The following is a 14,468-nucleotide window of genomic DNA, read 5'->3' on the forward strand; positions in this document are numbered from 1 at the left end:
CACTGCACGGAAACCATACCGGGGAAGTCTCACTGCACGGAAACCATACCGGGGAAGTCTCACTGCACGGAAACCATACCGGGGAAGTCTCACTGTACGGAAACCATACCGGGGAAGTCTCACTGCACGGAAACCATACCGGGGAAGTCTCACTGCACGGAAACCATACCGGGGAAGTCTCACTGCACGGAAACCATACCGGGGAAGTCTCACTGCACGGAAACCATACCGGGGAAGTCTCACTGTACGGAAACCATACCGGGGAAGTCTCACTGCACGGAAACCATACCGGGGAAGTCTCACTGCACGGAAACCATACCGGGGAAGTCTCACTGCACGGAAACCATACCGGGGAAGTCTCACTGTACGGAAACCATACCGGGGAAGTCTCACTGCACGGAAACCATACCGGGGAAGTCTCACTGTACAGAAACCATACCGGGGAAGTCTCACTGCACGGAAACCATACCGGGGAAGTCTTACTGCACAGAAACCATACCGGGGAAGTCTTACTGTACAGAAACTATACCGGGGAAGTCTCACTGCACAGAAACCATACCGGGGAAGTCTCACTGTACAGAAACCATACCGGGGAAGTCTCACTGCACGGAAACCATACCGGGGAAGTCTCACTGCACGGAAACCATACCGGGGAAGTCTCACTGCACGGAAACCATACCGGGGAAGTCTCACTGCACGGAAACCATACCGGGGAAGTCTCACTGCACGGAAACCATACCGGGGAAGTCTCACTGCACGGAAACCATACCAGGGAAGTCTCACTGCACGGAAACCATACCGGGGAAGTCTCACTGCACGGAAACCATACCGGGGAAGTCTCACTGCACGGAAACCATACCGGGGAAGTCTCACTGCACGGAAACCATACCGGGGAAGTCTCACTGCACGGAAACCATACCGGGGAAGTCTCACTGCACGGAAACCATACCGGGGAAGTCTCACTGCACGGAAACCATACCGGGGAAGTCTCACTGCACGGAAACCATACCGGGGAAGTCTCACTGCACAGAAACCATACCGGGGAAGTCTCACTGCACGGAAACCATACCGGGGAAGTCTCACTGCACGGAAACCATACCGGGGAAGTCTTACTGCACGGAAACCATACCGGGGAAGTCTCACTGCACAGAAACCATACCGGGGAAGTCTCACTGCACAGAAACCATACCGGGGAAGTCTTACTGCACAGAAACCATACCGGGGAAGTCTTACTGCACAGAAAAGTCACATGTAACTTAAGAGCTGTTGGAGTAAGAATACTTATTTTCAACTCCATGTCTGAAGAAGAAGCCAATTCTTACGTTTAATTACTGGCAGGAAAGTAGAAAGTTGAGGATGGGGGTATCATATACTCTTTTATTAACGATGCTAAAAGCAAGAGTCCTTCCTGGTGATCAGGTAGAAGACCAAGAAATGACTATCCATCGCTTAGAGTCAGGAAGTCAACTCTTCAGGACTATGACAGTTTAAGTTTGAAATTCGAAAGGCCTGCCTTCGCAAGCCTCTGGCTTTTCAATTGCCCTCATCTTTGCTGTTACTGAAACGGTGTCTTTCTGTAGATAAATAGCTTTGAAAGCTGCTCCACAATGGACACAGAGAAGCCCCTGCCACTCTGCTCCTTGCCTTTGGACCTAGCTAGGGAACCAGGGTACCATGAGGACAGGTCCACTCTATTTCATGTCTTTCTGTCTTTATGTCTGGAAAAGGACAAAGAAGGTATCTGCAGGAGGCAAACATGCAAAAAAAGACCCAGATTTAAAGGTAACTAACTAACTTTCCACAAAACAGAAAATTTAACATAGTCTAATTTTAAAAAATCCTATTAATACTTAAATATTGAGTGAAAAGGAAATTCAGTCCGGCTACAACCGATGACTGCCCTGACAGGGAACACAATAGAGAACCCCTGAGGGAGCAGGAGAGCAGTGGGATGCAGACCCCAAATTCTCGTAAAAAGACCAGATTTCATGGTCTGACTGAGACTAGAAGGTCCCCAGAGGTCATGGTCCCCAGACCTTCTGTTAGCCCAAGACAGGAACCATTCCTAAAGCCAACTCTTCAGACAGGGTCTGGACTGGACTATAAGATAGAAAATGATACGGGTGAGGAGTGAGCTTCTTGGCTCAAGTAGACATATGAGGCTGTGTGGGGAGCTCCTGTCCGGAGGGGAGATGAGAAGGCAGAGGGGGGCAGATGCTGGCTGAATGGACGTGGGAATACAGGGCAGTGTGCTGTCTCATGGGGGGAGAGCAACTACGACTTCATAGCAAGGTATATATAAATATTTGTATGAGAGACTGACTTGATTTGTAAACTTTCACTTAAAGCACAATGAAAGTTTTTAAAAAAAGGAAACACAAAATATGGTCAAATACACAACTTTGAGCAATACATATGGGAAATATATACGAACTATCTTTTATTAAAAAGCAATGTTAAAATGTTACCAATAATTACCTGACTTCTGAACTGTGAGCCAGTATACAGGAAGCGCTGTATGTAATAAAATATCAGCCAGGCTAAGGAGATGACCATCATGGTGATGAAGGCGATGGCCACAAACACCACCGACTGACCACTGATGAGCTCCTGCACGTGGCGGGTGCCAATCCCTATTGTCATCTTTACTGGAATTCCCTTCTGCACCAGTTCCCGAAGTCCTCTTCCTTCTGGGTAGCTAACCATAATTACCACTATATTCCCTGTCCCTGTAGGAGAGAACAAAGAAACCAAGAAAAGGACATAAAATATACAGGAAGTTACGAGACATGTAAGAGTACTATTCTCATCTACCCATACACACTTGACAATTTGATAAAATGGACGATTTTCCAGGAAAATGTATGTTAACAAAACGGGTTCCAGGAGAAAAAGACAAACACATTGACTACTATAAAAAAACAGAATAAATCATTCAGAACTATCTGCCCCCCTCCCCCCCCCAAAAAAAAATCAGCGCCCCGTACAGTTTCACCGGTGAGTTCTACCACCAAACCTCTAAGGAACAAATAATGCCAATGATACTTAAATTCTTCCACAGCAGATAAAAAGGAGGAAGTGTTAAAATTTTATCTAAGATACCAAAAGCAGACAAAGATGGCAGTAAAAAACAAAAGAACCATACAGACCATTTTTACTTATATTAATATATAATGCCTAAGGCATGCCCATTAAAATCAGGAAGGCAACATGAGAATTTAATATTGCCCTGAAGGCACAAGCAGACAAGACAAAAATACAAAAAAAGCTAAAACAAGCACTTTACAAGAATCTATCTATAGGGTCGCTACGGATCAGAATCGACTTGACGGCAATGGGCTTTTTTAAATCTATAAACGAATGTAATAACCATAAGGTATCACAGGATTAAAAAAACAAACACTAAAGTGCCTCATCTAACATTCACTTAGAGAGAAATATGCAGGAATGAAAAGGAAAACTTTCTAAACAGGAATACCTGGATCAGCTTCTAGTTAAACTAATTAAAGCAGTATGCTAGTAACACATGAAGACAACCAGCACAATAAAACAAGACCAAAAAGTCCAGGAATGGACCCAAATGCATAAAAGACTTTAGTATATGATGAAAGAAGAATTTCAAAGCAATGGGGATAAAGATAAGATTACTTAAAAAAAAAAAAGTGTGAGGAGAACGCGGTGTCATCTAGAGAAAGAAAAAAAAAAGCTGTATTCCTTTCTCACACTTTATACCAAAATAAATTCCGACTAAATCGAAGATTTAAGTGTGTATACCAAAAACCCAAGCCCACTGCCATTAAGTCGATTCCGACTCATAGCGACCCTATAGGACGGAAAAGAACTGCCCCATAGGGTTTCCAAGGAGTGGCTGGTGGATTCAAACAGCCAACCTTTTGGTTAGCAGCCGAACACTTAACTACTGCGCCACCAGGCTGCTAAGTGAGACTGTGTGTATGTATATATAATTTTTTTTTAAAGAAACAATAGGGCCAAAAGAAATATGCAAATATAAGAATACACGATATTGGGAAAAATCTTTAAAATATGAAAAGTCATCTCAGAGGTTCTTAAAAAAGAACGAAAAAAGATTTGACCTCATAAAAATGAAAATATTTTGCGTGGTAAAGATGAGAGCAAAAACAAGGTCCATAGCAAACAGCCAAATGGGGAAAAATACATGTAACCCAACAAAGACAAGAAACTAACTTCCTGTAAGGAAAAGACCAACAGAAAAAGCCGAAAAACTTCCACTGCCCTTGAGTCAATTCCAACTCGAAGCAACCCTATAGCACACAGCAGAACTGCCCCATAGGGTTTCCAAAGCTGTAGTCTTTGTGAAAGTCGACTGTCACATCTTTCTCCTGAAGAGCAGCTGGTGAATTCGAACTGCTGACCTTTTGGTTAGCGGCCGAGCACTTAACCATTGTGTAACCAGGGGTCCGTACAACAGAAAAACAGGCAAAGGAAATGAACAGTTCACAGAAAATACAAACGGATTTTCAAATAACAGCTTTAATGAGATATTCAGACACCACAAACTCCATTTTAAAGTGCAGAAGTCAGCAGTTTTTAGGGTACTTGCAGGTTGTGCAACCATCAACACTATGTAATTCCAGGTTATTTTCATTACTCCAAAAAGTAACTTCATACGAATTATCAATCACTCCTCGACAAATGGGTTTTAAACATATGAAAAGCAATGGTACAAATAAAAGCATTTTACCTACCAGACTGGCAAATATCAAACTGTTTGATACACTATATTGGCCAGAACGAGACCAGGCCAGCACTCTGATACGCTGCTGGGGAAGCGAATTCTTACAACCTGGATGGAGGGCAATGAGGCCCCGGTGGCCCAGTGGTTAAGAGCTCGGCTGCTAACCAAAAGTTCGGCAGTTCGAATCCATCAGCTGCTCCTTGGAAACCCTATGGGGCATTTCTACTCTGTCCTATATAGTTGCTATGAGTTGGAATTGACTCGATGGCAAAAGGTTTGGTTTTTGGTTTTACGGAGGGCAACAGCTATGAAAATCAGTAAAACGCACACACCTCTTTGACCCAGCAATTCTGCATCCAGTAAACTACACAGATGCATTATGTAAAAATGAAGTATATATTAAGATATTTATCACCAATGTTTTTTCTACTTTTTTTTTGCTATCACAATCTAAACGTCACTCAAGAAGAAAATCCCTATGTAAGTTACAGCATAGGCACACGGATGGCAGTAGCCGCTCTGTGAGTGCTGATACGGAACAATAAAGACAGAAGAGAAAAACAGCAACATGCAAAAAACTGTGTGGACAGCATGCTAGCATTTTCAAAAAATAATAAAAAGCTGCATCTACGCCTATCAACACAGACCATTTCTACAAAGAGATTCCAGAAACTGGGACCCCTGACTGCCTCGGGGGAGAGGAAGGGGGCAGCTGGAGAACAGAGCGGGGAGACTTACGTTGCACAGTAAAAATTCTATACTCTGTGCACACACTACTGATTCAAAAAAGAACTTTAAAACACACAGAAAGAATGTTCTCTGGTATCATGCTGAAACCACGTTATAACTCTTATTGTAGAGAGACATTTAACCTGTGGCAAATGCACTGTGGGCCCGAGCCACGGGAATTGAGTTACTGAAATACAAGAAGGGCGCCCTTCTAAGGTGGCTCCTTTCTAGACGCTGATCCTATGACCAAAGGCCTAAGAGTATCACTTAGCAAGGACTGTGGTATCCCGAGCACTCCCACTACCTACAGGTCACCACTGGGGAGATGCAATGCGTAAGGCATTTCCTGCCTTCAAGAAAATAAACACCTAGTAGCTAAGAAAGGCAAGTACAGGAACAATTATGATAGTTAAACCAGTATGATAATTATACCCTAATTATACGGCACTTTACAAGTTAAAAGCATTTTTTAATAAACCTCCTTTTCTGGAAATTTCCAAATACATACGAAAGCAGAAGGAATAGTATAACGAACCCCCGTGGACTCGCTACTCAGCCAAAAGCTTCTATAGAGAAAACAGTTTCTACGCTGGGACTAGCCAAACCCATCGCTCTTGAGTTGATTCTGACTCGTGGCGACCCTACGGGACAAACAGAACGGCCTCATAGGGTTTCCCGGTGGTACAGTGGTTAAGAGCTCAGCTGCTAACCAAAAGGTCAGCAGTTTGAATCCACCAGGCGCTCCTTGGAAACTCTGTGGGGCAGCTCTACCCGTCCTACAGGGTCGCTATGAATCAGAATCACCTTGACGGCAGCGGGTTTGGTTTTTTTGTTTTTTTTGGGTTTTTTTTGGTATAGGGTTTTCAAGGAACGGCTGGTGGATTTGAACTGCTGAGCACTTGGTTGGCAGCCAAATGCTTAACCACTGTGCCACCTGGGCCTCATCCTATGATTACAGCCATATAAAATTTCTGGTGTTGATACAATGTTCTCTGTGTGATAATGGGGAAAATATCTTTGAAGTGCTTTCACGGAGGTGTCTCATCTGAAGAAGATGCTGTATTATTGTGTTAAGTTGAGGGCGCAGAAATCTGAAGTTGCTTGCGCAATGCCTTTTATCACCAGGAAAAGCCAATGGTAAAGTCTTAAGACCCAGCTCGTAGGCAGTATCCCTGTCCTGTCACCTCTCCACAGGGGACCTCGTGGCTGGATCAGAAAGACGGCAGACTTCAGAGCTGGACAAACCTGGGTTCAACTCTCACCCTATTATCCACTGTCTGGGTCTGGACAAATCGATCCTCTTGTGAATGTTTCTTTATAAGATGGGGATGAGAATTACTCTACTGTGGACTCTCGCTTATGTAACAAGGAAAGGGGAATAGCAGAGACTTACAGAAGTGAGGAGGTAACTTTCTGTGGGGTAAGAAAGAAATCTTCCCCTGGGAGGCAGCATGCCCGTTACATCTTGAAGGACAGGAAAAGGTGACCAAGTAAATGAGGGGGTGGTTTCCCAGGCTGTGGAAGCATCATAAACCCGTATTTGGGACAGTGACTAGCCCAGTTTGGCTAGTGACTAAAACGTATGTAAAGGTTATCTTGTTCACCTCATTATCCCCAGGGCCTAGCGTAGCGCCTGGCACCAAGGGTGAAACATCACTCGCTAAATAAATAAACGAGAGGTGGAAGATCAACTGGGGTTAGAGAGGTCCTTGAAAGCCTGAAGTCTCACCAATAAGATGAAAACATTTATCATATCAATCTGAAATTTGTCACCCATGAAATTAATCACAGTTGTCATGGATTGAACTGCATCCTCCCAAAAATGTGTGTATCAACTCGGTTTGGCCATGTGTGGTTGTGGTCCATTTTGTGATTGTAATTTTATGTTAAGAGGATTAGGGTGGGATTATAACACCACCCTTACTCAGGTCACCTCCCTGATTCAAGGTAAAGGGAGTTTCCCTGGAGCGTGGCCTATACCAGCTTTTATCTCTCCAGAGATCAAAAGAAAGGGAAGCAAGCAGAGAGTTGGGGACCTCATATCACCAAGGAGGCAGCACTAGGAGCAGATCATGTCCTTTGGACATGCGGTCCCTACATCTTAAAAGCTCCTTGACCAGCGGACCTTCCTCTAGAGGCGACAGAGAGAGAAAGCCTTCCCCTGGAGCTGATGCCCCGAATTTGGACTTGTAACCTACTAGACTGTGAGAAAATAAATTTCTCTTTGTTAAAGCCATCCCCTTGTGGTATTTCTGTTATGGCAGCACTAGATGACTAAGATCACAGTTCACTGAATTAAGAAAGTCACTCAAAACAAAAATACTGCACATAGGATGAGGGCTAAAGTTTGCTATACTATAATTATAGCGGCGAGAGTGCTCCCAGGAACTGACAGCAACACGCAACCTTCCACTGACAGACAGGTGGTGGCTGTGCACGAGGTCCACTGCTGTCAGTCCAACCCCAGTCTCCCGCATGGAGGGTGAGAGTTCTACCAGGGGACCACCACTGGCCCCAAATAAATACTACCGGTTCTTTACTTATTGGTTTTTATAGTCCTAGCATCGCATAGAATCGGTTGTTTTTAAATTAATACAACTCAGAATGAAGAATCATTCTACCCTGTGATTTGCTTTTCCAGGTCCTTTTGGTGGTAAACTGGAGGCAGGGCAGTTACATAAAAACTCACTAGCTAGGGCTACCTTGTGCTCACCCCAAGGGGTGCCCGGGCTATATAGGCACAGGTATCCTGGCCCTGCCCCCACCTTCCAAAACACCACCATCTCTAGGCCAATCCTAGAGACCTAAGGTGCTCAAGTTATTTAGTACAACAACCATGGCTTACCCGGCACATGAGGGCAAACTGCAGCTCACTTCCAAACTAAATAGCTAAATTTCTTCACAGAAAGCAAAGAAACCCAAAGATTTGGGGTGGGGGAGTAAAAGCCCTAGAACTGGTTTTCTTCCTTAGGTGTAACACTGCTCCCAATCCTGCCTGACTAAAGAGAGGTCATCTTGAGCAATACCCCCTTCAAAGGAACCTATATACTTCACCATTAAATGGTAAAACTCCTTGAGGGCATTTTCTGCTTTATTTTTGCCTTATCACTTAGCACAATGTCTTTGCACATGGTACAAGGTTGTATACCTACTTGTTGAATGATAATAAAATCAAATACCGTATTTTTTTAGCTAGCCAAATTATCCTTAAGATCATTTACAATTCTTCTATGCCCAAAACGAAATTGCATGCATTTCCATTTCAAATTTCTTTGTTCTTCTGACCATCTTGTCAAAAGCAACAAAACAAAACAACCTGTTTTGGCTGATAACTTCAAAATTCTGGAGTTACCACTGGAGTCTAGTATACCATTTCGCCTCCCAAGGAGACTATTTAGATTCCAACAACCTCTCCATGGAGATGGGAATTATTGAAATATATAAAGTAGTAGATTAGATTTCTGTCCTAGAGAGTTAATTCAGGCAGCAATAAAAACATTCTAAAGCTCTAACAAGAGAATCTCATGAACTACGGGCTTTTCTTTTTTCAAATAACTTCCATACCCTCTCCTTAGAGAAATTCTGGTCAAATTTTTAAGGTTCAGCTCAGGCTCAACTTAAGTCTTTTCAGCACCGTTGCCCACCTCCCCCTACCCCGCCTTGTGTACTCAATGCACCAAGTGCCTCTTTGTCATGGATTGAATTGTGTCCCCCCAAAATACATGTATCAATTTGGCCAGGCCATGATTCCCAGTATTACGTGACTGTCCACCATTTTGACATCCACTGTGATTTTCCTGTGTGTTGTAAATGCTGTCTCTATGATGTTGATGAGATGGGATTAGTGCAGTTATGTTTATGAGTAATCCCATCTCATCAACATCATGGAGACAGGATATAAAACACACACTGCCAGAAATTCAGGCCGGTTTCAGAAGAGGACGTGGAACCAGGGATATCATTGCTGATGTCAGATGGATCCTGCCTGAAAGCAGAGAATACCAGAAGGATGTTTACCTGTGTTTTACTGACTATGCAAAGGCATTTGCCAGTGTGGATCATAACAAATTATGGATAATACTGGGAAAAGTGGGAATTCCATAACACTTAATTGTGCTCATGAGGAAACTTTACATAGATCAAGAGGCAGTTGTTTGGACAAACCAAGGGGATACTGATTGGTTTAAAGTCAGGAAAGGTATGCATCAGGGTTGTATTCTTTCACCATACCTATTCAATCTGTATGCTGAGCAAATAAGCCGAGAAGCTGGACTATATGAAGAAGAACGGGGCATCAGGATTGGAGGAAGACTCATTAACAACCTGCGTTATGCAGATGACACAACCTTGCTTGCTGAAAGTGAAGAGGACTTGAAGCACTTACTAATGAAGATCAAAGACCACAGCCTTCAGTATGGATTGCACCTCAACATAAAGAAAACAAAAATCCTCATGACTGGACCAATGAGCAACATCACGACGAACAGAGAAAAGATTGGAGTTGTCAAGGATTTCATTTTACTTGGATCCACAACCAACAGCCACGGAAGCAGCTGTCAAGAAATCAAATGACACATTGCATTGGGTAAATCTGCTGCAAAGGACCTCTTTAAAGTGTTGAAGAGCAAAGATGTCACCTTGAAGACTAAGGTGTGCCTGATCCAAGCCGTGGTATTTTCAATCGCATCATATGCATGTGAAAGCTGGACAATGAATAAGGAAGACGGAAGAACTGAGGCCTTTGAATTGTGGTGTTGGCGAAGAATATCGAATATACCATGGACTGCCAAAAGAATGAACAAATCTGTCTTAGAAAAAGTGAAGTACAACCAGAATGCTCCTTGGAAGCAAGGATGGCAAAACCGCTTCTTACATAATTTGGACATGTTGTCAGAAGGGACCATCCCTGGAGAAGGACATCATGCTAGGCAAAATACAGGGTCAGCAGAAAAGAGGATGACCCTGAACAAGGTGGACTGGCACAGTGGCTGCAAAAAGGAGCTCAAGTGTAACAATGATTATGCGGATGGTGCAAGACCGGGCAGTGTTTTGTTCCGTTGTGCTTACGTTCGCTATGAGTTGGAACTGACCTGAAGGCACCTAACAACAACAACGACATGTTAATGAGGCAGGACTCAATCTATGAGATTAGATTGGAGCTTGAGTCAATCTCTTTTGATGTAGAAAAAACAGAAGTGAGCAGAGAGGCAGGTGGACCTCATACCACCAAGAAAGCAGTGCTGGTAGCAGAGCGTGTCCTCAGGACTCGAGGTTTCTGCACAGAGAAGCTCCTAGACTATGGGAAGATTGATGACAAGGACCTTCCTCCAGAGTTGACACAGAGAGAAAGCCTTCCCCTGGAGCTGGTGCCCTGAATTAGGACATGTAACCTATTAGACTGCGAGGGAATAAGTTTCTCTTTGTTAAAGCCATCCACGTGAGGTATTTCTGTTATAACAGGACTAGATGACTAAGAGACACATCTACGATACTTTCTCCACAGGTCTCTCACCTCATAGGTCTCTGGGTGGTGCAAACAGTTAATGTTCTTAGGTGCTAAACAAAAGGCTGGCTGTTTGAGTTCATCCAGAGGCACCTTCCAAGAAAAGCCTGGCGGTCTACTTCCAAAAAATCAGTCATTGAAAATCCTGTGGAGCACAATTTTACTCTGACACACATGGGGCCACCCTCAGTCAGAATCGGCTCAAGAGTAACTGGTTTACTTCCTCATAAGACGTGTGTTTGTTGCTGTTGTTAGCTATTGTCAAGTTGGCCCCTCACTCACGGAGACCCCATGTACAGTGGGATCAGACAGCTGTGATCCACAGGGTTTTCACTGGCTAATTTTTTGTAAAAACATTGCCAGGCCTTTCTTCCTAGTCTGTCTTAGTCTGGGAGCTCCACTGGAACCTGTTCAGCATCACAACAACATGTAAGCTTCCACTGACATGCAGGTGGTGGCTGGGAATGAGGCATACTGGCTGTGACTCAAACCCGAGTTTCCCACATGGAAGGTGAGAATTCTACCAGTGAACTACCACTGCCCCCAGACAAACACTACACCTGTTGTTTATTTATTGGTTTTTACAGTCCTAGCATCATCACAAAGTAGTGCCCACTGAAGGGGTTTGTGTGAACTAAGCAATGTGAAGAGTTGGTTTATCTTCTAGTTCTATAGCTGAAGTGATCCAATAAGGAAAATTACAGGCTGCTTAGCTGGGGTAACAGTGTACCAACTAGGAATGTGAATGTTTCAGAAATCTGAAGTTATTCTGCAAAGCAGAAATGTTTTTATGGTTGACACAGGCAAATTGGGATGACTCAGAAATAAATGCAATCCCCTTTTTGGCTCTGTACAACTTAAAAGTATGCTCTGGGTAATCCGGCTTGCTCCAAACTATTCTGCACTTGTGGAATACACTACTCGAAAGTCTTGCTGAGAACTCTTTCCCAAATGTACTACTTATCTCAGACCGTCAGCTTTTTGTCCAACCAGCCCCACTACACACAGACAACCTCCCCAATGACTTTAAATTACCCTTCAAAATCCAACCTTTTTGGGAACTGTCCTAGTTAATTCCAACCTGTGTGAGGCCGTGAGGTGCCCCTTCTGTCCTCTCATAGCACCAAAATACACTGTAAATACCAATCTGGATTTTGACATCATCTGTGAGAGTGTGGCATGAAAGGTCATCAAGACTTTATTACTCTACAGAAGGACTAGCTAGTACGGTGCTCTGCAAATACAAACTGCATATCTTTAAAGTTGTGGACTCTGGGAAGGTCAGAGACTGCTCATCTGTCTTTGTATTCTCCTTCCACCTCCCTCTCCATTCCCCACCCCAAACAGCTCTAAGCCTTGCCAGTACCTCCCACTCAGTAAATAACTGTTAAAAGAATGAAAATGCCATACTTAAAAGGCCACACCAAGATTGCAGCTAAAGGACCATTCTATTTATTCACCAATAACACTATAAAACCAATACTCTATAAAAGCTTGGGTTTTAATTGTTTGATGTTCGTGCTTAAAACACATTCGGTGGTTTCATCATTAATAAAAACCCTTAATAGTAGGCTCTAAAGAACTAAGTCCAAGCTTCTTAGCACAATACTTGTGATTTAGCTTCTGCCTCCTGCTCTGGACTGATTCCTTACCCTCTCCCCATCTCGCCCACCGCACACACACACTCACTCCCATACACACACCCACTCTCACACACATACCCACTCACAGACTCACACATATTTACACTCACTCTGTCACACACGCACACTCTCTCAGTCACACACTCACACACTCTCTGTCTCTCACATACACTCACCCCTTTGGCCCGGATATACCAAATCTGCTTATGCTGGCTTTACTAATGCTGTTGTCCTTGCCTTTTATCTATTTTTATCTTGGTCAAGCTAACAACTAGTCATCTTTGTGACCCTACACCTCCTCCCACCCTCGCATCAAATGTCCGTCCTTGCATTGGCTGGGAATTGAACCCGAGTCTCCCACATGGAAGGTGAGAATTCTACCGCTGAACCACCACGGCTCCCAGCAAATACTACTAAGCCTTTCCAGCACCATTCACCCCTTCCTTTGTATACTCAGTGCACCAATGTCTCTTAGGTTCCCTAGGCGCCTGTGCATGTACTGCCAGTCAAGGTCCAAACCATATTATCTTGAAAGTTCTGTTTCCCTCCCCCATTAGTTCAACACTAGTGTCGGTGCTGTCGAGGAATACTGAATATACCATGGACTGCCAGAGGAATGGAGCCCTGGTAGCACAGTGGTTAAGTATGTAACTGCTAACCAAAAGGTCAGCAGTTTGAATCTACCAGCTGCTCCTTGGAAAGCAGTTCTCCTCTGTCCTATAGGGGACAGTTCTATGGGGCAGTTCTATTCTGTCCTATAGGATCTCTATGAGTTGGAATCGACTCAACGGCAATGCATTTGGTTTTGGTTTTGGCCAGAACAACAGATCTGTCTTGGAGGAAGTACAGCCAAAATGTTCCTTAGAAGCAATGATGGCAAGTCTTCATCTCAGAGACTTTGGACATGTTATCAGGAGAAACCAGTCCCCTGGAAAAAGACATCGTGCTTGGTAAAGCAGAGAGTCAGTGTAAAAGAGGAAGACCTCAATGAGATGGACTGACACAGTGGCTGCAACAATGGAGCAAACATAGCAATGACTGTGAGGATGGTGCAGGAGTAGGCAGTGTTTCGTTCTGCTGTACATAGGATTGCTGCAAGTCAGAACCAACGCGACAGCACCTAACAACACTTCATTGTGAGGATGGCACAGGACTGGGCAGTGCTTTGTTCTGTTGTATACAGGATTGGTATGAGTCGGAACCAACTCGACAGCACCTAACAACAACAGTTCATAAATTCCTCAATGGCAGGCGTTTTATCTTACGCACGTCTATACCTGAGTGGGCATGTTTGGTCCAAAGTGGCCGCTCCATATATGTCTGCTAGAGTAAATGGAATTAACTTTGTGCAGTGGTTCCTAAAACCGTTCTTAAAGTCATGTTTTTTTAAAAGAATCACAATGAAATATTCATTTAAAACTAAAATATCTTGTACTAGATTCTTGTAGAGACAAGCAACAGGTTTAAGAAAACTGGAGAAATTCTCCCTAGGACTTGGAAAGAGACTAATATTATTCAACATGACAGGCAGACTACTACTACCTGCTTTGTAGAAAACCACTGTTACACAGTTTGAGGTGTGGAATCACCTTGCAGAAAGCAATCTGGCATTTGTTCTCAGTTTTTTCAAGCCCTACCAACACCTTTGGCTAATGAACGGGGGCTTACTGGACCAAGAGGGACCATTTGTGGACCCAATGCTGAACAAACCTCACGAGGCATGATGTAATCAATCTGTCATGGCATGTGGTGAGGTCGAAAAGTGCCATGAGCCCTAAGGGTCAGAGGAACTTCCTGGTTGGTGACCACACAGAGGAGTGGGTAGGGTGTTCCTCTTTGGGACATGGAAGCTCCATGTCATGAGCCCTCCCAGACT

General features: G+C 43.9%; 1 protein-coding gene across 13 annotated transcripts in view; it reads right to left on the minus strand.

Annotated features, from left to right (window-relative positions):
- Positions 1-14,468, minus strand: part of RNF149 (ring finger protein 149) — a 49,781-nt gene that overhangs the window by 21,140 nt on the left and 14,173 nt on the right. For all 13 annotated transcript variants that reach the window (XM_064268512.1, XM_064268514.1, XM_064268508.1 and 10 more), the window contains one exon: positions 2,479-2,729. In XM_064268512.1, the coding sequence (XP_064124582.1) occupies positions 2,479-2,729 (251 nt within the window). The remainder of the gene's footprint in view (positions 1-2,478; positions 2,730-14,468) is intronic.

Source organism: Loxodonta africana, chromosome 15 (assembly GCF_030014295.1).
Source record: "Loxodonta africana isolate mLoxAfr1 chromosome 15, mLoxAfr1.hap2, whole genome shotgun sequence".
Lineage (NCBI taxonomy): Eukaryota > Metazoa > Chordata > Mammalia > Proboscidea > Elephantidae > Loxodonta > Loxodonta africana.